Source organism: Chiroxiphia lanceolata, chromosome 3, assembly GCF_009829145.1.
Source record: "Chiroxiphia lanceolata isolate bChiLan1 chromosome 3, bChiLan1.pri, whole genome shotgun sequence".
In the NCBI taxonomy this organism is placed as follows: Eukaryota; Metazoa; Chordata; class Aves; order Passeriformes; family Pipridae; genus Chiroxiphia; species Chiroxiphia lanceolata.
In genome coordinates this window covers 67,235,739-67,263,343 of record NC_045639.1, presented here as the reverse complement: position 1 = coordinate 67,263,343, position 27,605 = coordinate 67,235,739, and the positions used below count along the sequence as shown (strand labels likewise).

General features: G+C 37.3%; 1 protein-coding gene across 2 annotated transcripts in view; it reads left to right on the top strand.

Moving 5' to 3' along the window:
* The window catches only part of NT5DC1 (5'-nucleotidase domain containing 1), a 138,973-nt gene that overhangs the window by 5,427 nt on the left and 105,941 nt on the right, over positions 1-27,605 (top strand). Inside the window, exons 4-6 of one of the 2 annotated variants that reach the window (XM_032682472.1) lie at positions 89-195; positions 1,848-1,927; positions 5,538-5,619. In XM_032682472.1, the coding sequence (XP_032538363.1) occupies positions 89-195; positions 1,848-1,927; positions 5,538-5,619 (269 nt within the window). Of the gene's footprint in view, positions 1-88; positions 196-1,847; positions 1,928-5,537; positions 5,620-11,983; positions 13,002-27,605 lie in introns of those variants that run through there. The other variant, XM_032682473.1, reaches the window with a different exon arrangement.

Below are 27,605 nucleotides of genomic sequence, written 5' to 3'. Positions count from 1 at the left end.
CTTTGCAGAACTAGTAATTTGGATGTTTTCAATCTTTTTCTTTTTCCCTTTTTCTTTTTTTTAATGAACAACTTAATGCATTGAATAGGGCAAGCCATGGTACAAAGAGCATGACATTCGAAGAGATCCTGGAAATATATGGAAGGAGGGAGTGGAAGCATTTTAATACAGTCAGTGGAATGGTTTCACGCACAGGTAGGTATACTTTAGCATGTCTTCTTTGAAATTGCTCTGGGCCCTTCAGTGCATCATACTTTGTAGTTATCACAAAATTGTAAAAATACTTGAGCTGAGAATTACTGGAATATAAACGTAAAGGTAAAGGTAAATGTATTGGGGGAGACTTGATTTTTGTTTATTTTCAACTTCTAATTCTAGAGTTCACCTTAAATTTATTTCATCAATGATAAGACAAATGAGCTGAGAGTATAGGCATTTGGTTATAGTGATGGGCACATTGTCCCTTGTTGAAGTAGACTGACACTACTAGTATCACGATTTAACCCCAGCCAGCAACTAAGTAGCATACAGCTGCTCGCTCACTCCCTCCCCGCCCAGGCCCAGTGGGCAGGAGAATCAGAAAGAACAATAAACCTCGTGGGTTGAGATAAGAACAGTTTAATAATTGAAATGAAATGTTATTAGTATTATTAGCATATTAATTATTATAATTATTATTGTAATGATAAGGAGAGAGAAAGGGCAACAGAGCCCAGGGGAAACAAGTGATGCACGATACAATTGCTCACCACCTGCAATTGATTGATATCCTATCTTATTTTGACACATTTGGCAAATATTAAATTTTTGTTAACTGTTGACATATTAACATCAGTGCTGTTACTAGAGGCCTAGGTGCAGGTGCAAAGAAAAGAGTGGGTCTGGAAACAAAATTTCTCCCCTTGCAGTTGAAGTTTATTGATTTTGAGACAGGAGTCACTTTGAGGGCACTGTGGCTATGATTGCATTCTCGTTCTGTTTTTCCTCTCTATTTTACTTTGGTCTTGGCAGTTGTGAGTAGCACACAGAAAATGCTCTGATAAGTTGCCTTTTGTGTATGTAGAGGAGATACTTTCCTTGAGATTTTGCTGATATGCTTATTCTAACCTGCAGGTAATCTTTTGCAATAGGGAGGAAGAGAAAGGTTTCTTTTGGTTGTATGGGAAATGTACCTTTCTTTTTCCTTGAAGCATGTGCTTGGTCTCTCTTGTGACTGTTAATCCCCATTTTTCTGGCTTGTTCTTTAATATACCTGAGAGACAGCACAGACAACATCATGAAAAAAAAATCACCGGTTAAGTCATTTCACTCCTAGGAGAGAGTTGTTGAACGTGACCTTAATCTGGGGAGATATTTGCACTCTCCTCATATTGTTCTGTTTTGGGTACTCATGTAATAATGTGAGCATGGCTCTCCTTGGGCTAAGGTGCTGTCTGCAGCATCTGTGCTCAAAGGACATCACTATAGACCTGTCCAATTGTCTCTTAAACAACTTCTCAAATGCTTTCTCTGTGTTTCCACTGCTAGGAAAACAGATATTTTAGAACAGTTGAGTGATACTGTCCTGACTTTTAAAACTCAAGGTTCTCCCCTTTTCTTTCACTGTAACTTTTAGAACCTTAAAATGTATTTTTAAAGTCTCAGTGCCTTGATATAGCTAAACAACTTTTTGTTGCCAATTTTGAGAACCAGAAGTGGTAATAAAGGCTAAAAAAGATTGGGAAACAGATAATGCTCATTACCAGTAAAATCAAAATAAGAGCCTATGTTATTATTTAAATGTAGTTGTTATTTGTGATTAAAGCATATGATTTTTAAAAAGTATATTTTTAAATTATTTTTTCCAGCCAAGTATTATTTGTATGATAATTATTTTGACCTGCCAGGAGCTCTCTTGTGTGCAAGGGTTGTGGACAGCTTAGATCAGGTAAGAACTGGACTGCTTGAAAATCACGTAGTGCATTATCTTTTTCTTCTACCACCAACTTTCTTGCATGCATTATTAAATGCATACAAATAATATATTGAATGACATCAAGGTCTTTAGCTTTTTTCTCATATGGAAGTTTTCTTGTTGCACTTAGTGTATTAAAGTTGTCTCTGAAGATAATTGTGAGCTATATGGCATGTTCAAAATAAAAGTACTTCCACCAGAGGGCACAAATAACTAGGATACTAGTAGAAATATACTGTTTCCTCAAGTTTGCCCAGTGATATGCAGAATATAGTTCTTAAAGTCTCCTTTATGGTACTCAAATTAAATATGATGTAAGTCTTCTGAATGGCATGATTTGCTAATTTGCAAGTCGTTAATAAGTTGAAAAGTTCCTTCCATAATTTTTAAGTTTGTTGTTGTCCTAAATATATTGGTCTGTGTACACAGATGTAATTACACCTCTTGGATAGTGTCTTTTTATTTTTTTCTCTGCTAAACAATAAGTTAAATTCTCAATGTGGAAAGTACAATTACTTGAACCTCTTTCAATGCTTTTTAGATAGAATGTCCTAAATTCTACCTTAGAAGTTTGATGATAATTGTTTTTTTGTGTAAAAGAAGGTTTGAATCTTTAACTTGCAGCTGGAGGCAGGAGAGGGTTCTTCTCATACAGTAACTATATTGGTGACAAAGAGTACTGATGTAATTTTCTGGCTGAAGGTACCAACGTGCTGCAGCCCTGAAAATTTTCAATACTAAACTTTGTGTGCAGAGTGAAAGTCAGAGCTGGAGTCCCTTTGGATATTAACTGATTTGATGCTTTAGCCTTTACTCCAAAATAGCTTGCTGAGTAGATTGCTGCCTGCGTGCTGCATGAAGAGTTAGCTAAAACTACTTTACCAGAGAAGCATGGAGGACAGATGCTCCATAAGACTCTTAATTTTCTCTTAATCTCCTTCCTCTAAGCTGTTCACAGTTTAGAACCCTGTCTCAGTTGTAACACCTGTATTGAATTTATTTTATATTTAATTTAGACTCAGCACAAATCACCTACTTATTGGGAGAGAAAGTAGGTCTTTGCATGTGTGTTCACATCCAGTTACTAGTTCACAAGCTGGAGCATTGACTCAGGGCCAGTGCCATCTTCAGCCAGAGAGAATTAAACCCATGCCGTTTCTCCAGAAAGCTACCAGAACTGGGTCATGCACTCTCTTTATCAGCTAGCAGTTCTCGTGTATTTTACTGGATGTTGACCCAGTTTCAATAGGAAGGTTAGCATCAGCCAGATGAGAAAAATGCAAGGCAGGAGGTGGTCAGCCTCTGCAGCCCAGTACTCATGCCTGCAAAATGCTGCATCCTAAGGGTTCAAAACCATCATATTTTTCCTTCCACATTTTTAAAAGAAAGCAGTCTTCTGCTTCCTGTTCTCTGAGACTATTTAGTAAGCGCTATTTCCTTACCTTTTCCAGACAACATTCTAGGGTCAGGCAAGCTTTCTACTGGAAGCAAATGAGAGAAGTACTAAGTTTGGATTCAGAATAGGTTTAGACATGAGTTGGATGCTGGACTGCCCTGCACTGTTTAAAATATACCTGCTTTTGCTGTGTCCAGAGCCAGAACTCTTATGTATTTCCAGACAAAGTAGGGGAGCTTCTTGGTGTTTTTGATCTTCACAGTGAAAAGTTATACGAAATATTGCTTTGTCTTGATAGTTCAACTAGTGAAATCACATTTGGTAATCACACCAAAATCATGATGGACTACATGGGCATGCTTACAGTTTTCACTCTGCTTTTTGGGAATCAGTCAGTTTTCCTTTATGTCTTGTATGCAACAGCTGAAGGTTTGCAAGGAATTAGTTTGATGGTTGTTTTAGTCTTCTCTGAGTTCAAATGTTTTGAAGGAAGTGACCCTAACCCTAACCCAGGAAGTAACCCTAACCCTAACCCACTTTTAAACTACTATCCATCTGTCCTCAAAACAGCACTCTGAGGAACTGATTTTTTTAAGAGAAACAAGCAAAAAGACAAAACCCCAAACTAAGGAGTTAATCAGCCACGTAGAGTATGAGGGGAGTAGACAGTTGAATCTGTCTGTCTTAAGGTTAGTGATAGGCTAGTTCCATTGCCACTAGACAGATGATTCCCAGTATCTCCTGTACACAACTTTGAATAATAAACCTTGGTTAGCAGCTAACCGAAGTCTGATATGTGAAACCTTTTCTCTTTATTAGTTCTTTAATGTATTTCTGTGGCAATTTTCTTTTGGAATGGATTAAAAAAAGTCTCAAAGCCACAGCACTGTATCTTTCCTGCTCTTAACCTATAGAGCTGGTGGATGATAAGCAGACTGCCGTAGTGCTTGTTAGTTGTGCATAAAAGACCTTGTTTTTGTGACTTGCTGGTTGTAAAATTAAGGACAGACTGTTTCTCTGGAAGCCTCCATGGCGGATTAGGCCTGAAATGGAAGTTTGCTTCAGTATATATAAACTACATGTTTTTGTTTGTTGATGTTAAGGGTTTATTTGTTGGTTTGTTGTCGTTTGGGTTTTTTTCAGTTTCTGAATGTTTCCTTCTCTAGAAAATGCTTTATTCTTGCAAAATGGGTCATTATTCAGGCATCAGTGAGGTCAATACAGAGAGGGCAGCGGTGCCCTGAAGTCTGGTAACAGTTGCTTTGAAATTTATACTAATGTAGGTGTGGAAGTAAGTCCTCTAATGGCACTGCAGAGTAACTTTCCATGACGTATAAACTCAAAGAGGATACCACTGCTGCTGGGCTACTGTGTAACTGAGCACTTCTTACAGGCTCGGTAGCTAATCCTCTGTAACTGGATGGCTGCGTAATTGCATCTTTTTAATTCATCTCTCTTAAAATTTGTGGAGTTTGATAGTGTTGTGGGGCTCAGCTGGTTGAGAAGCTTTTCCTCTCCCTTGTGAGGTGCTGAAGGGGCAGCTGTCTCTCTGCTCTGCTTGGGAAGCTTTCTAGGAACAGCGAGAGGCTGTTCATAAGCACAGATCACCTTCCCAGGTCCTTCTGCCAGAGCTGGGGTTTGGCAGTTTTCAGAGTACAATGCAATGAAGTGCTGCTCAACCGGGCTTCTGGATGAGTATTTCGTATGGTGTTTGGGCTGGGGTTGTTGGCAGAAGGACATTACCTCTAAATTACAGCAAAGGGATTTGCCAGTTCCGAGGGTGGAAGGTGATTCAAGTGCCAGGCTGCAGACAAAGTCAGCCAGCTAATTAAGTTCAGTATAGGCACTTCTTTTTCCCAAATGTCAGTGGGATTGCTCATTTTGTAAGCTGCTGTTCTATCTAATGCCCCCCTTTGCTGTAGTGTTTTAGAGTTCCTCACAACTACAAATCATTTCTCCTTTTCCCTTCCTCTCCCCACTATAACTCTTAATAGGGAGATAACTTGTCTGCAGTTACCCAAAGTTAAGCTGGGTGCTACCAGTACAGTCCTGATGTCCTACTGTCTTAAGACTATTTTACTCCATGTGATTTTGTTTATTCCTTGGCATTCCTGTCACTGTTTCAGTATGAATACTTGTAATAGCTGATACTTGATATAATGACTAGGTTGCTTTTGACACTTACAGCATGATGGTCAGAAAAAATATGACTTCTGGAAGGACATGGTGGCAGCTATCCAACATAATTATAAAATATCAGCTTTTAAAGGTAAGTGGGTTTGCTGAAGACTCACTGTAATAGCTGAAAATATCACATGCACTTGCCAGAGCAAATACATTTGCAAGTAAGCTGTGGGCTACTCAACACAGCATTTACTTTTCAAGTTTACAAATAGTTGTATAGTAGACACATGTTTTCCTGGAATAGAACATCTTTATCATTACTATTTCTGTTTCATTTAGCTGAAAGTATTTTACCATCTTTAATAACATCTGTGATGTGCTATTTCACTCAATTTAGAGAAAAAATGGTTTCTTACCATGATTAGTACGGTGATGTGGACATCCTTGAACTGTATTTTGAATCTGTTCCTTTATGGTCTTTTAATCATATCTAAAATCAGAAATACAATTAGAAATGCATTGGGAAAATTAGGAAAATTCAAGTATTAACTAGAACTTTATGATTTTTCTGTAGCACTCTAGTTTTGACTACAATTCCTCATATAGTATTCATACAATAGTGAGATTTTTATTTTGTTATAAATTTCCTAACAGTTGCAGAGAACGGGTTTTTTTTGTAATAGCCTTCCTCCATCTAAGACCAATCTTATAATACTGTAATATAAATTAGAATTGGAAAACATCTTGGATACCCATCAGCTAGAAATTATTTCCCTTCTTTCACAGACATAACTTCGGAGTTTCTGTTAGGCGTATAAAATACTAAGTCAATAATAAAGGCTAACCATTGAATGTACACTCAGTTAATTAAAATTATATTTAACAATTTTTTTTGTAAAACAATTATATGCAGCTCAATTCTGAATTCTGAACTACTATTAGAATTACCTTGGTTGATGCAACATTCATTAGGCATGAATGTAATTTTAGTTCCTAAAACGTACTTTTTGCTCACCTGAGATATCCTGCTTGCTGTATTCCTTTCAAATGTAATTGACAAAATTGTTTCAGAGAGATTTCAAACAAAAATAGAAGTTGATGTCAGGATGCATATTGTAAAAGACAGCAAGATATTCTTAAAGTGTTTTGTTAGTTGTTACTGTGTTTCCATTGAAGCATAGACTGGGATCTGTGGTTACCAATTTGCCTAGGATCTCATTCATACAGGAAATAAATGTGTCCTTTGTTTTCTGCTGATATGAAACTAACTGTAAACAGCTCTAATTATTTTTTTAGTATTTTTGTTAATTCTTTTTGCAAATCATGACAGCTCTTTGTTTTAAACGGTGTGGATCGTGTAGCATTTGGCAAAAAGAATAATTTTTAAAAGTGTTCTTTGGAAACTAACAAGATCCAAAAAAAGTTAAAGTTTAATTTTGAAATCATACAAATAACAGCTCAGTTTTATTTATATGAAAGTGTCTGATTGTGCGTACATGTGAGTGTTTATGCTTATATCTACCTATAAGGTACTGTTTGTATATGTAATCCTGGAATCTGCAAACAGATGTGTGATATGACTTAATCCTTTCTAGCTCCTGTCAGAGGCACATGCATAAGAGTGTTAAAAATATGGGAAAGTATAGTGACTGATGGGCACAAGTTTTATTGGATAAAACTCTATAAAGAAGTGAAACTATGCAGATTATATACACTATTCAAATATTGTAATATAAGAAAGTGATACACTCTGTCATGCATCACTTTGAAAGGCTTCACAGTGGTTTTATTTTCCTTTTAATAGCATGGACCAGTAGATAAAGCACTGAACAAGGAGTCAGAAGAACCAGAGATAATTTCTTCCTGTATCACTTAGCACTGATATTCCCATGGAACATCTTTTTTTGCTTCAGGCCTCTCTGTGAAATGAGAATAACCATACTGATCTTCTATCACTAGCTTCTGCAAAAGAGATTTATTTTTCTCAATCACATGCCTAACATAACTTCTTGAGGAAATGCCTAAACTTAGCTCCAAGATCTACATACCAGGAAGCTCCACTGTCTTTCATAGCCCAGAGCCTGGCCTGAAAATCACAGGCTTTTGACTTAACTCTCTGTTTTGTGGAGGGTTTAACCCTTGGGAGAAAAGCAGTGCTCATTAACACTTAGTCAAGGTAAAATTTCAAAAGCAAACTTATTAAGTAGTCAATTGAGGAGACGCAAAGTTCCCAGCTTGAAATGCCGTCTTAGTGGTGCCATTGTCAGTGACAGAGCAGAACGACTGACCGTTTTATTTTTTGAAATCCACTGAGTGTTTGCAATTCACTTTGATTTGTTGTCAGTATGCCCTTGTTTCTCTATGTCCCTTCTCTTTTTCATATGATTTTTTTGATCATAATCAGGTGTTTGATAGATTTTGCTTTTCATTGTCTTAGCTATGGTAATTGCCTTAGATAATTGCCCTATGATATTTTTTTTGGATGGCTCTTTCAGATAGGCATGATTGTGCTGACTCAGCTTGATGAAGTGTATTAACCCACTCTTACTTGTAAAGAAGTGAAGAACTGAGGCTTGCAAAAGGAAACTAAGAGGGTTTCAAAATAATCTTGTGTTATTCAAACATTCCTTTTTGAAAAATAACTCAAAAAAAAAAAAAAAGAAAATCTATGGAACAGTACTGTCAGAAAAGCGTGATGTCAGATAGCAATGAACACGGATATTCATATTTGCAGTGTGGTCATTTCTTACCTAATAATATCTGCAAGAATGCCCTCTGCAATCGATATCCCAGTTGACTTGAGAACCTGTTTCATAAATCTTTAATTTATTACTGTAATGTTTTGCAACTGTAAGGTGATTACTGTTACCTGTATGTGTTTTATTTAGAGCATGTTCCATAGACATTAGTAAAGAGCAATTTTAAAGGAAATATCTTGGGGCAATGTGTTTTGTTCTAGTAAGATATGTGGACTGAGGTCCTCAACATGTTATGGAGACAAAGGTTGCTCTTCAGAGGACTAGTGAGAGCTTGAAGTACTGTAGAATTATTTCCTTGTGAAAAATTTCAGATTTGATGATTTTTTTTTTGACAGAAAAATCAATAGCTTTTTTTAGGCAAATGCCTCATATAACTTCTTAAAGCAGATTCTTTTAAATATCTTATCTTAAAGGCTACTTTTTCTCTCTTTCCCTATAATTTTCCTGACACTTCTGAAAACTGTAGCATCTGTGGTTATATAGTTTAAATTATGTATTTGTAATATTTTCAATCAGTTCATAAGATTTATTTCATTTGGGAAGTAAAAAGATCTTGACTGATATAGCAGCAGACTTCACAAATTGTGCATAAGAAGGCTTGATGGGATATACATATTTTTGATCACAAATTTATGGTCTTGGCAGAAGGTAATGAATCTAGATGTCTGTGATATGTGTGTTTTATCTTTTATATGCAACTTCAAATATGAAAAACAAAAAATAAAGGTGCCTTTCTGGCCAGAAAGAAAGAATCCTCAAAAAATTCTGCAAAACATTGGTAATTCCTAATGTTGATATAGCAGTGATTATTTGTCTTAATTGTGAAAACTGTAGCAAAGAAGCAAATAAACTTATTGCATTTCTTTGCTGTGCTTTCCAGCTAAATACAGAAGGGTTTGTTTGGTTACTTCATGTTTTCGACAACTTAAAGCTTCAGGAATTTCAGTACTTCTTTGGAAGTGATTTTTGTACTATTACAGGCTCTTATGTCTTCATTTTAATCTCATGTTGGATTTTCTTTCCTCTACTGCCCATGATCCAGAAGAGATGAGGTTTCTGGAAGGGCTTTATCTTTAGGTAGATTGCTGATCTTCATGTGGAGAAAATATTAAACTCAAACTGAAAAGTCTTCACAGAATCTGCCATGTTGGAAGGGACCCACAAGGATCATTGAGTCCAACTCCTGGCCCTGCACAGGACCATCCCCAAGACTCACACCATGTGCCTGAGAGAATTGTCCAAATGCTTCTTGAACACTGTGAGGCTTAGTGCTCTAACCACTTCCCTGGGGAGCTTGTTCCAGTGCCCAAACAGCCTCTGGGTAAAGAACCCTTTTCTAATATTCAACCTAAACCTCCCCAACACAACTTCAGGCCATACCCTCTGGTCCTGTCACTGATCACCACAGAGAAGAGATCTTACAGACCTTCTCAAGGAACCCTCTAAATTGAGAATACAAATCTAAAATCAAAGTATAAGTTCTGCTTGTGCCACAATTTGCTGTATAGTCTCTAGCTTTTCAGTTTTAAGAATTTCTGTCTTAATGACGCAACATCTGAGCGATTATGAAAAGTCTTAAAAAGAACGGGCATATGGTACCAAACTGTAGACTTATTTGAAATCCTATGTGTTCAAGGAACAAAGATGTTAAAGGACAAAACCTGATTTAAAGTGGATGGATGATAAGGGTTAGTAAACTGTGCTTTTAAGAATATTGTCTGGGCCTAGTTTCTTGTTAGTTAATTGGAATCACAGGACATTAATGTAATGATGAGCACCGAACATCTTCCAACAATTTTAAACATGTTCTTTGGCATATGTTTCATATGTAAAGTAATTAGCCAGAAACCTCACAACTACTAAGTCGTATTTTCCAGCTCCTGTAACTCGTCCCTCTATTTGTTTCTGAAACAAAAGTTCCACATTGGTGGAATGTATGGCAGTAACACATGCTCTGTTAAAATACTGGAAAGGGCTGTTGAACTAATGTGAGTGGCTGCACAGGAAAACATTTTTAGTGCAAAAAACAGATTATTCTTAAGAGATCTGTAACTAATATTTGGCCTAAAACATTAAACTAGAAAAGTGGGAATAGACTATTCAGACTCCAGTGTCTGGAGCTTTGTTTTGACTTGAAAGAAAAGTGTTGCATGGTTACAATTTATAAATTGTCATACTGTTCTTTGTATTATTTCCACACAAACATTTGTGTGTAGTGTTTATAATAGTAGGACTAATTTGCTTGCCTACGCCCCCTTGACTGCTAAAATAAGTAGATGTCATGTTGCATTCTTTATTCAAGCATTTATTATTTTACTACAGTATAACCTAAACCACAGTCTTCCTTATCCGGCAGCACTTAAAAAGAGGAGAAAAAAAAATTCTTCAAGTTACTTTTTTGGTAGGTCTTTAGAATTTCCAAAACATTATATAGCTTTGCTAGTGATGGATCAAGCAAAAGTTATCTTAACTTTTTTTATTAATCCCAGCATATTGTCAAGTACTTAGGAAATTGCTGATTTCAAATGTACACAACATAACAAGCTTCAAGTTCTTCTTTCATGGAGAAATAGTAATATCACAAAATTTTTAAGCACAGGCCTACATACTGTTAGTGCAGGTGATTAAAAGCTTCTGTTTAAAAAAACAAAGCTAACTGTAGTAGTTTTAAGAGTTCATAAGGTTTTGATGTATATGATACTTTTAAAGCATGTGAATGGTAACTGGTAATTGGAAGAAATGTGCGACCAAATTATAATGGTTTCATAATTTATAAACTAACTTACTTTATGCCATATACTCTTTATGAAGTACCATAACACATTAATGAACTGTCTAATGTTTATGAGACATGAGTGTATGTAGATATGGTAAATATGGTTATGTCTACTGACTAATTACTGCCATCGTCTGATAAATTTACCAAATAAGTAAAATATATTCCCCACACTATTGTTTTTTAAAGGAATTAACAGTTCAGGGAAATTCAGGGCAAGGATTATCTCCAATTTTGGGGTGGTAAATCTGCTTTGATTTTGTAAGTGTCTGCATGCTTGTGAAGATATGTTCTTAATATTTGGATTTTGTGAGAGTTATTTTGCAGTACTCTGAATATTCTACTTTTACAGAATATTAGGAGATGTAAAAATATTGAACTAGTTTGTTGCAGCAATGTATATCAAAGAAAGCTAAGTGGATTTAAAGGTTTCAATCTGGTTGCTTTTTCGTATTGCGAAAGTCTTAGATCTCCAGTAACATGTAATAATTTGTAAATCTACCTTTCCCCGAGGTACTTATTCATTAATAAGAACAGTGTAATTAAATGAAAACTGTGACATGATGTGCACTATATTAGAGTTGTTATTCTTGAGTCCCGTTTGATAGCTTAAAGATGAAGCTGGCCACAGAATGTTCCTGAAGTATATTATTCAGCTGTTGTGATGACTGCAGTGTATTTGAGACCATTTACTTTGAATAAAATACCTTCAGTTAATTCAAGTGTAGTGAAGTATGATCTAGAATTCTTTATGTGTTAGAGAAGTGATAGTTACAAATTCTGATTTTCCTTGTAAAAGAAAAGAAAAAAGAGAGGCTAGTGCATTATATTAATTCATAAATTTTAATGTTGCATTTAGTCAGACAATTGATCATCATTTGAAACAATTTTTTTATGACAAATGTCTAAAAACATACAATATTATTCTACCAGGTTTGAACCACTCTCCACTTCCTCACTCCCTCCTCTTACTGTTGCAACATTGAAGTTGCAACAAAGTGCTAATGATAAATCAAATCGGCACCCAGTTACAATGGTCTGAAGGAGAGTGTGTCAGGACAGGCTAAGTGGTATGTTTTTAGATATGAGCAAACAGGAAACCTGAGAAAGAAGAGTGAACATAGTCAGAGGAGTAGAGACCATTGGATTCTGAATTGGGCAGTTGGAGCCATACTTGGTCATTCTCCATGAGATCAATGACAGCACTGCCAGAAGCTTGGTCAAGGTATCCTTTCTTGTACTCATCATAGGTGTACATGATGGGGGAACCATTTTTGTAGAGTGCGACCCAAACGTTTGTTCCCTTTGCATGTACATGGTAGGAGAAATAGTACAGTCCAGGGGTCCTGCAGGTGAAGATTCCTGTTCTGGGGTCGTAGTGTTGCTGCCTATTGTACAAGATTTTATCAAATTTGATGGGGACTGTTGCCGCAGGGTAGGCTTTTGAGAGGATGACACTGAAAGCAGACACTGGCATCCCTGTAAGAGCTTGGTTCACTCCTCCCTTTATGAAAGATATTCCTGATAGCTCCCGAGACTCTCCTGCTTTAACGTAGCCTTCGGGCATCTGTGGGATTACAGCTTGGCCGGGGGGACCGGGAGGCCCTGGGGGGCCTGGCAAGCCAGGCTCGCCAGTGCTGCCTTTAGGCCCAGGGGGTCCAGGTGGTCCCATGGGTCCGCTTAAGCCTTTTGTGGAGATACCTGCTGGGCCTGGCAGTCCTGGTGCTCCTGGCTCACCCTTCGCACCAGGGGTTCCTGGAACACCAGGGGGGCCAATGGGACCTCTGATCCCAGGTATTCCTGAAGGCCCTCTGGGGCCTGGTTCTCCATTGATCCCTGGCACTCCCTTGGCTCCTTGTGGACCCATTGGACCAGGCAATCCAGGTAGCCCGGCATGGCCAATGTCACCTTTTGGACCTGGGAGACCCGGCTGTCCCTTAGGACCAGCAAGACCCTGCTCACCTGGATATCCTGGTTTTCCCTCTGCCCCTGGTAAGCCTCGTTCCCCCTTGGCCCCTGGGAATCCTGGGAGGCCTGCAGGGCCCATGTCACCTTTGGGCCCAGGGAGGCCATTCTCACCGGGCAAACCTTTGAGTCCATGAGGGCCCATGTTCCCTGGTGGCCCAGCCGGCCCTGGTTCTCCTGGCACACCAGCTGGGCCTTGGTCTCCTTTAAGTCCTGGAAGGCCAGGAGGACCTTCAGGCCCTCTGTGTCCCTTCATCCCTGGCAATCCTGGCTTTCCAAAACCTGGAAGACCTGGGGATCCAGGCAAGCCTGCAGGTCCAGGATGTCCCTTGGCTCCAGGGATGCCTGCTGCTCCTGGTGGTCCCATTGGCCCAGGCTTGCCAATGCCAGCTTCTCCAGGTTCACCTGGGAGACCCTGGGGACCGGGGAGACCAGCCGCCCCGGGTGCACCTGGAAAACCTCGGTCACCTTTCAGACCTGGCTGACCTGGAAGACCATTTTCACCAGGTTTCCCTACTCCAGTAGGACCAGGGGGGCCCCGGGGTCCCTGTGGGCCTGGAAGACCCCTGCTACCTGGGCGGCCTGGAATGCCAAATCCATTTTCTCCCTTTTGTCCGTTTATACCAGGGATACCTGGCTCTCCCTTCTCACCAGGGGGGCCCCTCGGCCCCTGAGCACCTGGAGGGCCTTGTGGTCCTGGCTTGCCAGGAACAGACAGTCCTGCGGGGCCAGGAGTGCCGGGGGGTCCTTGTGGTCCTCTTGCTCCTGGGAGTCCAACAGGTCCAGGTTCTCCTTTCTCACCATTTAGTCCTCTGTCTCCTTGCTTTCCTGGTAGACCTGGCACACCTGGCTTTCCGACTGCAGAGAATCCAGGTGGTCCTGGGGGACCAGGGGGACCTTGGGGACCCGGACTTCCAAACCCTGGCTTTCCTGCAGGACCTGGTTGTCCTCTTGGTCCAACAGGGCCTGGGGGACCAGGGGGTCCTTGTTCCCCCCTTACCTGCACACCTGTGAGAGAGAGGAAAGCAGATCAAGCAGGGCATCTATAACATATTTGCAGGCATGGAGCACTGTGGTGAAATGCATGAAAGGTTAACTTAACTTGAATTTTGTAGAAGTTGAATTTCAACTACTGTGTTGGTCACTGACAACCTGACATTCAGAGGAAAAGTGTTTCAGAGCTCTTACAAGTAACAACTGAAAATTTGTTGGAAATATGAGCTACAAAGCCTCTAGAATTTTTTTTTATTTTTTTATTTTATTGCTTAAATACATTTAGGGTAAATAGAGAGCTTAAAAAATGCTGTGCAAGCAGATACAAACTATTAAGTAAGGGAAAAAAAACCAAACAACCAGGGAACAGGTGTAGCGGGTCACCAGACTTTTGTCATCATGAATGAAACCACAGAAAGTTTCCTGTGCAGGTGTAGCAGCTTTTCTGAAACTACTTAGTGCTACATTTAAGTAGTGAGATTTTTGTCCTTCTCTGCCCCCTACTTCCAAAAGTAGGCTATGATTCTGGTTCTTTTGTAAATATGTAATGTTGTATTTTCAAATACTGTCTGAAAAACTTATGTCTGTCATAAAAATTTTACACAATGGCAACATCACAACTGATAATTTCTTTTACTGCTGTCAGAATTCTGGCACTGGTTTGTTTTTTAATAATACTTCATTTTCTTAGTTATCAAAACAGCAGGTGGAGCCACTTAACCAAATGTCACAAACAGAGAAAGAAACAAACAAGCTCACTGCTTAGTTTTCTGCATGTTTTGGATGAGTCTGCAGTTTCACATTGGAATTAGGATGTTGATTTGTGGGACATGACATACAAGTTTAATATGGATATTGTAAGACTGCTTTAGTAGTTTGCAGCAACTGGCAGCATTATAGAACAAAATTACATACATATGATGAATGTTAATTTAAGAAGTAATTTTAAAATAAAAACTGAAGGATACGAAAAGAGCCTGGATTCTGTTTTTTATAATGGCAACATATTCTGTTTAATGCTTATGTAGGAAAGGTTGATAATTGATCAACAGTTGTATCAGCTATAATTTGCCTTTCAATCTCTCACAAAAAGAGCAGTTTATGTGTGTATATATATATATATATATATTATGTATGTGTATATATATACACATATATGAAAGTTTATGCAATGGCTGTTTGGCTGTCTCTTAGATAATAAATTGCATTTTCTAATCTGTGACTAGTCTTGAAACAAAAATGAGGTGAAGGAGGAAACTATTTTTGTACATATTGTATTTTAAAAAATACTAGTGGTACGTATATGAAATACATTTGATTTTGATTTGTTATTGGATCTACAAGGTTGCCTTCTTCCTCCATCGACAGGGAAATTGTTCTTATCAAGAAAGTGCAGAGAGTGCCTTTTTTTTTGCTGATGCATAAAATCAGCACAAATGCATATTACCTTATTTTGAACACCTTCCTTTGTCATCCTTCTCAAGGCGATAAAAAGCAAGATAGTTGTTAAAATCCTACACACAGATAGCAAAAAAGGTGCTTTTTTTTGGTAGCAAATTGCTTCAGACTTTAGCTTGAGAGTGCATCTCTTTCTTGCATTTTACCATATTTTATATGAAATTATATCAGTCCTAGGTTCACAGAGTGGGTGGGTATTGCCTTTTTTGCATAAGATGATAAAGGCTTTGTCAGCATTCGTGTTGTTATAGAAGTTTTCTATGAGGAGCTATATTGTTTCAAATCTGTACTGCTTTTAGATTAAAATTGTAATTTTAATTGTGCTGTCTAAAGACAATGATAATTCCTCTGAGGAAAGGATTGCTGAACCCATTAATAAAATGGGATTTTTACCAAGAAAATTGAAGTATTGGTTGGCTACTCTTTTGTATGTCTCAGCACATACCTTGATGCAAAATTGTTATACATTCTGTAAGTGCAGTCAAACACTATAAATGTATTGAATTAAGTATGTAGACTTTAAAATAACCTGCAATAATGGCTTATTTAAACACTGCTGAATAGTCAGACCTAATTCAACTATTATTTTCAGCTTGGACTTTTCAAATATTTCAAGCCAAAGAACTACTGGTTAAAAAATTATGTTCTGGTAATTTTAAAAAATGGTAACACTAAATGCCTAAAGAAAAGGAAAGTGTATTCTGACTGACTGGAGAGCTGTCAAGAGCAAGATTTTTAAAACTGTTAAAACAATTTCATCAAATTAAATGAAGATTTAGTAGGCTTTGGTTGCCGACAGAAATCTTATGAACTATTAAATGTTGTCCTGGCCCTTAGTTTGGGCCTAGACTAAAATTTCAGTTCCATGATTAGTAATGATGATGTCTAACCATCTTCCGTCTTTGAATTCTTCTAAAAACTCTATGTAGGATGCTTGTTTTCCATACTCAAGAATAGCAGTCCTCCATTTTGATATTTGTTCACCAAATGAAAATTTGTCAAGAACTTTTGAATGACTGGACTCCCACATCTGTAAATCTGTAGGCTGTTCCTGCTTTTGAGTTCTAGTACATAGTCTTTGCTACCTTTCCTAAATGGACAGCACTGTACACTTCTCAGATATTGATATAATCATTCTCATTCTAAATGTGAATTTTGACTCATATTAGTTACACTGTGTTAGTTTATAAAGTGAAAACTTAGTTCAGGACAATTCATTTCCCCTTTCACCCCATATCCTGTCTTCCCTGATTCTTCCTTAATTTGTTGCTGGCTTCCCCCTTTCCAAATGTTTTCTACAGAGGGGAAAAAAACTCTCTATGAGAAGAAGTAAATGAAGTATGATAGAGGATAACCAAGTAAATATTGTACTTCAGTTTAAGATAGTATAAATATGTAAATTATTCTGAATAAAGTCATGGAAAAGCACTATGAAAAGTTAATGAGGGGAGAGGGAGGAAATGCAGCTTTTAACTCAGTGAGAATTCTAGTTAATAGGTCCTCAGAGTAGCTGTTTATGTACATATACCTAAATTTGATCTGGGAGTGCTATTAGGATTCCAGAAAGTCCTTGTGCTGAAGGCAATGGATGAAACTGTGACAGTATTTTGGTGCAGCTCAGAAGAACCTTCTGGGGGGTAAGTTTCCCAGCCATGCTGCTTTCACTTGGTTCTTACTGCAGAGATTCTTGGACCGTGGGGGCTGGAGCTGGTTGGTATGAGACCAGAATCTCTTAGGACTCAGTGTGTGCTGCACATGAGCAGTCAGTCCATAGGATTAGACTAGAGTTATTCTGAAACATAACCTACTAAAAGAAGGTAACGTGAATGCAATACCCTCAGCAGCAACTGTTCTGCTCTCCAGATTTGTTCTGTGTCCTTTTTCTGATGAAGAGATGCTTATTTGCAAATGGTATTTTCCAAGTCCCTCATTCAGTTTCCTCATTTCTGCCCAAGTGTGATTATTACAACTAAAAGTAGATGGGATACAGCAAAAATGAAAGCTATTCTTAATAGCCTATGCTGTCTGTAAGAAAATAATGCTGTTCTCGGGGGAGAGGGTAAAGCAGGATGTTTACAAGGAAGATTTAGTTCTCTTAATTTTAGTAATGACAATTCTGAATAGACAGTACTGATCAGAAGCTTTGATTTCAAGTTTTTAAAAAAGAGTTTGACCTAAGCATGGAAAAATAAAACAGAACTCAAATAGTTTCAAACACTAGGTATAGCCACCCATTTGACTTAAAAGGACAGAGAGGATAACCAAAAATAAGATAGTACAATGTATAGCATTGCAGTAATGTATTACGTGCAACCTGCCACAGGACTGACTTATGCAACAAAGAGATTTTTTTTTTTAATAATAAAGCTAGAATTGTTATATTACTACGAGATTAGTCTGATAATTATAGTATAAGCTTAAATCACTCGTGAAAAAAATTATGTAGATGTTTATGTCACATTTATACTATATATCATATATATATATATATCTCATAACTATATATCATTTTATTTTGCCTTTCTAGGCTTCAAACTGGTCTTCATTTGCCCATGTGTATCATATATAAATTTAAATTCACATTTAAGGTCTGTTTTAAATAGTAATAACGTGACTAAATATGTAGAAGTTCTTCTTGAATATTGTAGGTGACAGATTTGTTGCTAGAAACTTCAGTGTTGAATCAAGAAATTAGGAGATGAGTAGCCTGTTGTATATAATTATGTACACAATCATGTTGTGTTACTCTCACTATTGAAGATGATATCTGGAGCTGTTATTTTGTTTCTGCTCTATATGCCTTTAGTTGTTAGGTGTGCATCTTTGTCAATAGGAGGCAACTCCAGAGTCACTGCAAATTCTTTCTTCAGTGATAACCTTATTTTAATAAACCTAAACTGTTAGTGAAAGTTGAATGCAAATAGTATAAACAAAGAGCTTTTGTTCATGTATTGACCCTCTAGGAATGATTATGTTAGTTTATTATGAAAAAATAGTAAACTTACCTTGACTCTTTACATTGAATGGTAGAAAATGCGGCCCCTTGATGCTGGATTGTTTCTGATATCGCTCAGAAAAATATCCATCACTACCATGGACAATGTTCAGACAAAACAGCAGCAGTAAAGATATTTGTAAATGCATGTTTCCAAATCTGTGCTGTGTTAGAAAGGGTAGAAAAAGTTTGTTATAAAGAAAAGCTGTTCAGTTCTGTTTCTTGTGCATGAATAAATGATTTTTTTTTAAATACTGATATTAAAAGTAACATTATTTTGTGCTTATTTCCATCTGCTCTCACTAGTGAAAAATCCTCTAAGAAAAAGGGAATCAGTATTGCTATCACTTTGAATGATAGAGCCCTTGTATAGATAGCTTACAGGCAAGTCTCACTCTGAGAAGAAGACTAATTTTACATGAATACCAGTCTATTCAAGACAACTGTCTGCAGAAACAGTGATTATTTAAATTAGAGCTCCAGAAGTAAGTCCAGGAGTTGCATATATCAAAAACTCCTGAAATGAAGAAAGTTTTCAGTGCCAATACATAGACACTCTACCATGACCTTACTGCCTCTGTCTAATGCTGTTGCAAATGAAGGATGAAGTTCTGGGTCCTTCAGCAGCAGTGGCAAAAATCCCACAATGTCTTGCTTGAAACCAGGGTCTTATCTGTAGCCTTCCAAATAGCCCTAGTAGCAGTGAGGATGCTGTCACTGGTCCTTAAATAGCAATCCTCTTCCCTCCCTAGACAGAAAGCAGGTATCCTGTAGAAGTTACCTTTAAAACCAAAGAGAATGAAATGAAATCATAACATACCAAAATGCTGTGGAGCTCCAATGCAGAGTGGTAAGAGAGAGCAGTCAATTCTCCTCTTTTGAGGAGTTCTTCTGCCACTGGTGAGTGAGCAGAAGCTGATAATTTCAAGTGTCACCCTTGAGTATTTATATGGTTTTCCCCTTCGTTGGGTGACTGCTGGGCATAAGCTCCTCCCCAAAAATCAGTAAGCAGTAATTACCTGTGTGTGTATAAGTGTGTTTTTTAGGGGTGGGGGGGAGCTATTTTGGGCAGTCATCCTAGATTCTGTAAAGGGGTTTTTTTTGTTAGGTTTTTCCTTCTTCTTCTTTCCTTGGATTTCTTATTGTTTATGATATTGTATTGCTCATAGCTTGTTTTTTTCAAAAATTTTGTGGCCCCTCTGTTTTTAGAATTGATAAAGGTAATTTGGAAAAGGTGATTGGGAAAAGTCATGAACTAGTAAGTACGGCTGGTAATTTGAAGTGCATCATTTAAATTTCTCTGTAAATGTTTTAAGGAAAGATCTATACATTTTGAACTTTGGTGAGCTGTTACTTTCAGGAGTAACCCTACTAAAGTCTGTGGAGATTACTTATGTGAGTAATTGTTCACTGGGATACAAGTGGAGAACTCAAAATCAATTAAGATGTTACTAAGGGAGTTGTGTGAGAACCTGATTACTTTTAAGTAGTTTTTTTTTAGAAGACTTAGAAGACTCTTCACATTATATTTCTAGACTTCTGTTTTGATGCTGGAGGTACAGTACTACATAGATAATGCATGTAATGTTTCTGTATTATGAAATATTGAAAAGCAAACTTACCTTACACAATGAGAGCTTCATTGTGTCCAGTTGTGATGAATGTACTGAAAACCATACTGCTTAAATTTGCAAGTGTTATATAGGCTAATGTTTGGGAGTTTCAGTTTAGTAAATTTAAACTACTGCTGTTTTTACTGTTGGAGGTTCAAACTTGATAATAGTTTTAGCTGTCAAGAGATTTTGTTAAACCAGTCTTGCTTAATGGACTGTATCCACAGGTTGTGACTTCTTATTTTGAATAAATCTTACAGATTTTGAATAAATCTTACAGTGTTTCTGCATCACTTTATTAATGTTCAGTACTAAATAGGCAGTAACTTTCAGTCCCTGAATTATTTGTGACTCTGAAATGTCATTTAAAATTGAAGGACAAAGTAAGAGACAAGAAACAAACTTTTCTGATTTAGGATGAAACTGTAGAACTCGATATATAGTGCACTATTCTTTTAGCAAAAATGCTTCCATGTGAATTATCTGTGTATTAAAACTCCTTTGCCAGTTGCAGAATTCTTTTATATTGATATATGATATTCAGTCGTGTAGGAGTTATAGGAATGCTAATAAATAATGTGAGTTACTACTGTCAGTTCTCATGCAAGGTAGGTACAGAAGGGACACTGTTACCATTCCAACCAAAAGACTGAGCTGGTGGCCATGAACTATGTGGCCACCCTGTGGAATGGCAGGTTAACGTGGGCTGATTTTTACCTGCTTTGTGTCTTTGTTTAATTCCACACTCTTCAACTTTTTTGGCTTTTATGTATTATGGCAAATATCCTAGAACACAGGTTACTGTACTGAAAGAGACCAATGGACCATCAAGTCTGTTCTGCTTACAATTGAGCTAATACCTTTGCTTACTAGAGGACTGGATTAATGTTTTAACTTAGACTGTTGTAATCATTTATTTAAAGTATTGTTGAACGGTTCTTTTCTTCTATTCTTCTTCCTAGCCATCCTCTAAACAACATTATGTTCTATTTTTGTAAATAAACCCTTTCTGCTGCAGGGGTCTTCCAACTGAAGCCTAGTTTCTCCAATAAGCTTGCATGCCTGATCACCCAGTCAGTGATTTTCAGAGAATGTTTGCATGTGTCTGAGGTGGCGTTTCTACTCCCCATATTTGTATTCAGTTCCTTTTGGTCTTCTGGACAAGGAAGCTCTGTCCTCAGGTTTTTTGTGTAACTTCTCAAGTTGCTTTATTTAAAAAATTAGTCTCTATAAACTCACATGAGAGTCCAGTAATGACTGGATTGCTATCTTTTGACAGAAGTAGCAAATATATGGGCATAAAGTTTATTTCCTCCTTGAAGAAACGCAACTACAGACCTTTTTTTGGTTCATATAAATCCAAAAATAGCTTTTGATTTTTTTAAAGCATTTAAATATACAACCCTCAGTGGGAAGTGTGGTTGTTGCTAATTTGACAATATTTGGTTAAGAAAGTTAAGAACAGCAGGCAACAGTTTTGTGCACACACAGTTTCATGCTACTTTGTCACCTAATTCATAAATACCCCCAAAGCAGGCACACTTATGTTACAAAAGCATCAATAATGTGCATTGATATTTGACCAACAGCCTCGCTTCCTGCTTGGCTCCTTCTGGGCAGGAAGGTGAATAATCTCTGTGTGTCCCTGCGTAAATAGGGATGATTGTGGGGTCAAAAGGTATATACAGGCAAACCCGTTGTCCTTGTGATTAACCTGAGCTCCACCCTATTGTGCTATCTTATGCCACTTCTTTGGTTTGAGGTTTTGTTTTTTGTGGGTGTGGGAAACTGAGGCAGAATTGGAGTTCACTGATTTTGTATGTTTTCCTTGTTGCTGTGGATATTTCCTACTGGCAGAGCACTAACATGCATTTAGCTCTAAGTGTGCATATGAAAGGTGTGCTTCGGTATGTATTTGCACATGCAAAAATACATACAATAGACATACTTGTGTGTATCTATTTACAGTAACAGCACATTTTAAACAAGGTTATTTGCAAACCTGTTTTCAAAATACAAACCTTCAGATGCTTTTGTTTTATAGCTATGCATTTAGAAAGTTGTCTTTGCTTACACATTGAGGTGTCTTTGCTCCCTCCTGTCCCACAACCATAATAGTCAGGAATAAAATTTAATCCATTCCACTACTCCAGATCTTGCTTTTTAGTTGTGTATTGGCTGCATCTTTCCATGTGAAGGTAGTTATGGTACATGTTATGGCGATGAGATATAGCTGAAGCCCTGAGCCTAACTGCAATAAAATGATCTATTTTGAGTCTCTCTGCATCACATGAATTAGGTACTGAATCAAAGCCTCTAATGCCATTGGCAGCAGTCTGCAGTATTTTATCTTATTTGATGAATGGATATTCAGATTGTTGTTGAATGTTGTTGGAAAGCATGCACTTACACATGCTTTCCAAAACCCCTTGTTGCTTTGGTGTCTTACTCCCACAGTCAGTGAAAACGTGTACCATGGAAATGACACCATGACTTGGGAAATGGAAACTGAATTTCACCACAATCCTGCAAGTTACTCAAAAGTGGCTTGAATGAGTCCAATAATGAGCAACTGCTTACAAGGGAAAAGTGAGGAACATCTTAATTAAACATAAATTGTAATAAAACAAGCACCAGTCCTTCTCATGCACCCCTCAGAAAAAAAGAAAGCTGAGAAGCAAAACTCCAGAAAAGGTTAGGCTAGGTCCTTGCAGTAGTTGCTTCTAGCACCATCTCTGGTAAATGAATTATCCAGTCTCCAATTTTAAGCTTTCAAAGAAAGGTGCTTAAGAATTTCCACAAGAAGTTTGAAAGCCTGCCATGAAATTAAAGGAATAATTGGCTTTCCTAGTTTGTGGTGTGTTCTATGACACTCTGGAAACTCCTAAATCATTTCAGCTCCATGATTTAAAACTGTCCTCTCTCCCTTTCTGTCACACAATAGTGAAGTCTTTTCATGCTCCCACGATAGCAGCCAGGTAAGCCCTCAATGGGAGTACAGAGGAACAAAGTGTTCCACTGTACCTGATGGGGAAAACTAATACAGAGGGGTTTCAGCTTCTTATTGCTCGCAGTTGAATGAAGCCAAAGAAACTGGAAGCAGGAAAATTTGTTAACTCCATAGCTGTGGGAAATCTGAGTGGTTTTTTGTTTGTTTGTTTTTGTTGTTGTTTGTTTCATATATATTATAACTTTATATGGAGGGCACTTTCTGTTCCAACACTAGCTGCTTGGACTGCACAGGACTAGAAAACATCTTGATGAAGAAAATATTTACCTTGCTAATTGAAAAATAAATAAGATTTCTTTTGAGTTTCAGAATGCATGTCGTCTTTCGTAATTAAGAGGCTTGTTGACGTAATCTGCAGGGCTGTGCAGTCCTACGTATTTGGAGATATAATAAAGAATTCTCTTTAAACCAAAACAAACTCTTACTCCTGCAGTCCTGTACTAGTCTTTTTATAGATTTAAAGTCCTTACACTTTTAACACTTGTAATTGTGGTTGAATAAATGTCCTCCTTTAAAGTAGTAATGGAAAGATGGTCTGTATTTATTCTGGCACTGCAAAACTGACTGCTGACCAGTTTGTTCTGTTCAGCTCAGGTAACTGTTGATCACAAGAGCTCTATTTAGTATAGCAGTATATTTAAATAGATGACACCCAGTTAAATATTTGTAGTTGTATTCTGGCTGAGTTAATTTGCAGAGACACTGAATAACCATGCTGAAACCTCAAAAGGAGATGTATTCCACATAGTTTATAGAGACAGCTTTGACACTGACGTGAATTTCTGGTGATATAATCCTCAGTCAGATAGCATTACTGATGAATGCTTTCTAACAACATTGCGTTGTTTATGGCCACATTCATTATGCTTGTATAAAGCTAGGATAATCTTCACCTATCTTAGAGAATTTCTGGTAATAGGGTAAAAGATACCAAACAGAAGTATTGGTGCTAAAAAAGATATTTTCCAGTACCTTGGGTATGCTGCTGGCCTGACCTTATTTCTCCTGTATTTTTATTCTTCCCTCCCTTGCTCCTGAAAGTAAAACCAGCAAGTATTGTTCAAATGAATGCGTTAGTTTGAAACTCATGTCAGAGGTGTGGCTTTAATTGAAAGCTAATATGTTTCAAGATAGTGAAAACACAAAGCTGGTTTTATATAATAATATTCATCTTTTCTCCCACAAATGCTTTTCTGATTAAGTAGTGTGTTTAAATATATAAAGTTTTGTGTTTTCACTAGTTCTATATAAAAGTTTAAACGTGCAGGTGACAGCAGGACTTGCATTTGGCAGGACTTGCATGGGGAGGAAAAGCGGAAGTATTCAGTTAACTTTCTGCAGAATTTAGGAAAATAAAATTTTAAGGGACCTTAAACTAGCTGGAATTGCTCATTTTCAGCCTTTTGACTGATATTGACTGTACTCCCAGTTGTATCAGTACAAAGGTTTATGAAGCTTTTCTGTAAGAATTTGATTTGGATTAAAATGCAATCGGACATTCCTGGGATTGATGGAAGGAGGGAGGCTTGTTTTCTGTAGGTCCGTATCATTTCACAGGATGTGTTAAATGATTTTTAACCACATGAAACAAATAATTTGTCTTTAAAAATTACTGCAAGTGTTCTCCCTATTTTAATAAGTTTTTGATGTTCTTGTTTAAAAAGAACATTCACATAAAAACGTAAAAATGCTTAATAGTCATATTTTCCCAGGGAGGACTATTTGTATGTTGTTTTTTTTTTTAATTCCTGTTTCTTTTTTTCCTCTGATTTTTATTAGATTATTTAATATCTTGTTCTACCTCTGTGCCTGCTGAACTCCAGGTTTCTGTCAGACTCTCCTGGACCACAGTGAATAAAGTAGAAACTATGGTAAAATAAGGGTGGGAACCACTCCTACTTTCCCAAAGGTGAAAAAGTTCATGCAGCTTCCTTCAGTATCCCATAATTAGGGGAATCTTCCAAACAGTTGGTGAAAAATAGGTGTAATTGAGCTGCTTTTTCAAGTGTACCCACTGGAGCATGTAGTCAGGCTACTGAATAGTCTCATTCATCGACTGTACTACCTGCTGTGGTTTGGACAATTGGCACAAGAGTTGTTTTTAAATGACCATGTTTAAAAACAGGTGCCAAAGGTGGAGGGGGAAAAAATCCAGACTTTTACAACCAGAACAAATAAAAGTTGTCTGAGTTCACTTTAAAAAGAAGATATTTGTTTGTTTTATTAAGTCTGGCATTTTAAATATTGCTGGTTTGTTTTAATTTATTTAAATTGAAAATTAGGAAAATTCTTTTGGTGAGTGCATGTGCATATGGTGGGTGCAAGTCCTATGAGGAGTAGCTGAGGAAACTGGAGTTGTTTAGCCTGGAGAAAAGGAGGCTCAGGGGGACTCTATTGCTCCCTACAACTACCTGAAAAGAAGTTGCACTGAAGCGAGTTCCAGTGTCTTCCCAAGTAAAAAGTTATACGACAAGAGGAAATGGCCTCAAGTTGAACCAAAGGAGATTTAGATCAGATATTAGGAAAAATTTCTTAATTGAAAGGGTTGTCAAGCATTGGAACAGGCTGCCCAGGGAAGGAGTTGAGTCACCACTCCTGGAGGTATTTAAAAGACGTATGGACATGGTGCTTAGATTTAGTGGTGGACTTGGCAGAGCTGAGTTAATGGTTGGACTCGATGATCTTAGAAGTCTTTTGAAAACTAAACAATTCTATGAGTCTATATAGATCTTTTATACTCTCTCACTTATGCAAAATAAGCTTGAGTCCATGGAGCCTAATTGTTCCTGAGGATTATTAACAGGACTAGTTTTCATTTCAGTTACTCATAATTACTTGCTTTTAATAAAGTGCTAATGCAGTGGCAGCTTTTCTTATTACAGAAAATGCATCTGGGATACAAAGTTTTATAGGTGACACTTGCCACATTACCTGACTCAAAACACAAACCTCAATGCCTCCTGCATTTTGTAGGAGGAAAATCACATGAATGTGAAGTGTGATCTTTTTTTATGTACTTTAACTATTAAGCTTTCACGTTCAAAGCTTTGAAAATTGAAAGTTAGTTATATAAAAGTGGCTCATATGGAGTGGAGCAGATAGATACTTCCCAAACTACTGATACAAAAAAATATGCAGATACCTGGAAGGATAGGGACTCCTAAACTCATGATAGATGACCTGACCAAACTTCATTCTGTCTCCACTCACTGACCCTGCTGTTACTGCAGTAAATGGTGAAAAAACTAAACTGAAAACTGAACTCCTACTGGAGGTGATGTTAGGTGATTTCTGCACCCATTGATGGTGAGAGAGAAGCAAGAATCCCCACAGAGTTAATGGATAAGAGCCTAATGTATTTCTGCTGCATACAAAAGTAAAAGTGGGATAGAAAATGGGATAAGAAGGGAAAGAGTAATTTTCTGTGTTACATAGTCCAAATTATGATGTGGAGTCTCAATTATATGGTATCTCATGCAACCTCTCCCTTGATGAATTCTTGTAGAACCTCTGGGTTATCCACCAACAAGCTGTAGATTCCAATGTGAGAGCTAGTATAACTATTTGTCTGCAGAGGAAAAAAATAGTGATGACTAGGTGAGGACTTTTTAACATTAGGGAATAAAGATTGCTCTAAAAAAAATTGCAGAATCTGGGAAGCTATAGCTGAAATGAATGCTGTTACTTGATATGATATCTATGCTAGTTTCATCACAACATTTAGCATTAAATCTGGTAGAGTCAATTCAATCACTATTGCCATTGCATGGCTTATCCAATTAGTATCTGGTTATCTACTTCTGCACTGTAAACAAAGCAAAAATCTATCTTTATATTTTCAATCTCATTCTGCATGCTAGCTTTTCTTTTTTTTAAAGGTACTTCATGTTTTTGCAAAGAATGAAAATAAACTTCAGTACTAGATTTAGATGTAGTAGAATCAAAAAGAAGCCTTATATACAGAAGATCTTATCTGCAAATTCAGTAGAAGTTAGAGGAATGAGATTTTGAATTTTATTTTTTGATTGAATTCCTTTCATTTACCAGATTGAAATACTTTTATATAAAGCTGAGCATCTTTAGACGCTGTCCTTTTTTCAGAACATAAACATAACACTATTTTTCTGTTGAAATATTAGGTCACCAAGAATGCATATTCGGTCATTCAGAGAGAGCTTATTGTTTCAGAAAATAGACCTCCTGTGTCTATAGACCTGTGGTGGGATGTATTTGCTTGCCTACGTATTAGTACGTGAAAGTAAAATTAACATGCTAGAATATTTGCCTCCTGGTTCCTTTTTAAACCTGTCTAAATCCAGATCTTTTCTGGTATGTTCTGTGTACATAATTTGTATTGGGCTTCAGAGTTGGATTCCACCTTTGGCTGTGCTGATGACCACAGGATGTTTATGTGAACTATGCTAAGTTCCTGGCAGACTTCTCCTTCTGAGGCCTTCATGCAATTCTATATCCTTGAGACACTCATGTTGTTTAGAACAGGGGTTTTTGTTTGTGCCCCAATAGCTTGCAGGTACTTTAAGGGAAAATATATTTAGGCTAGT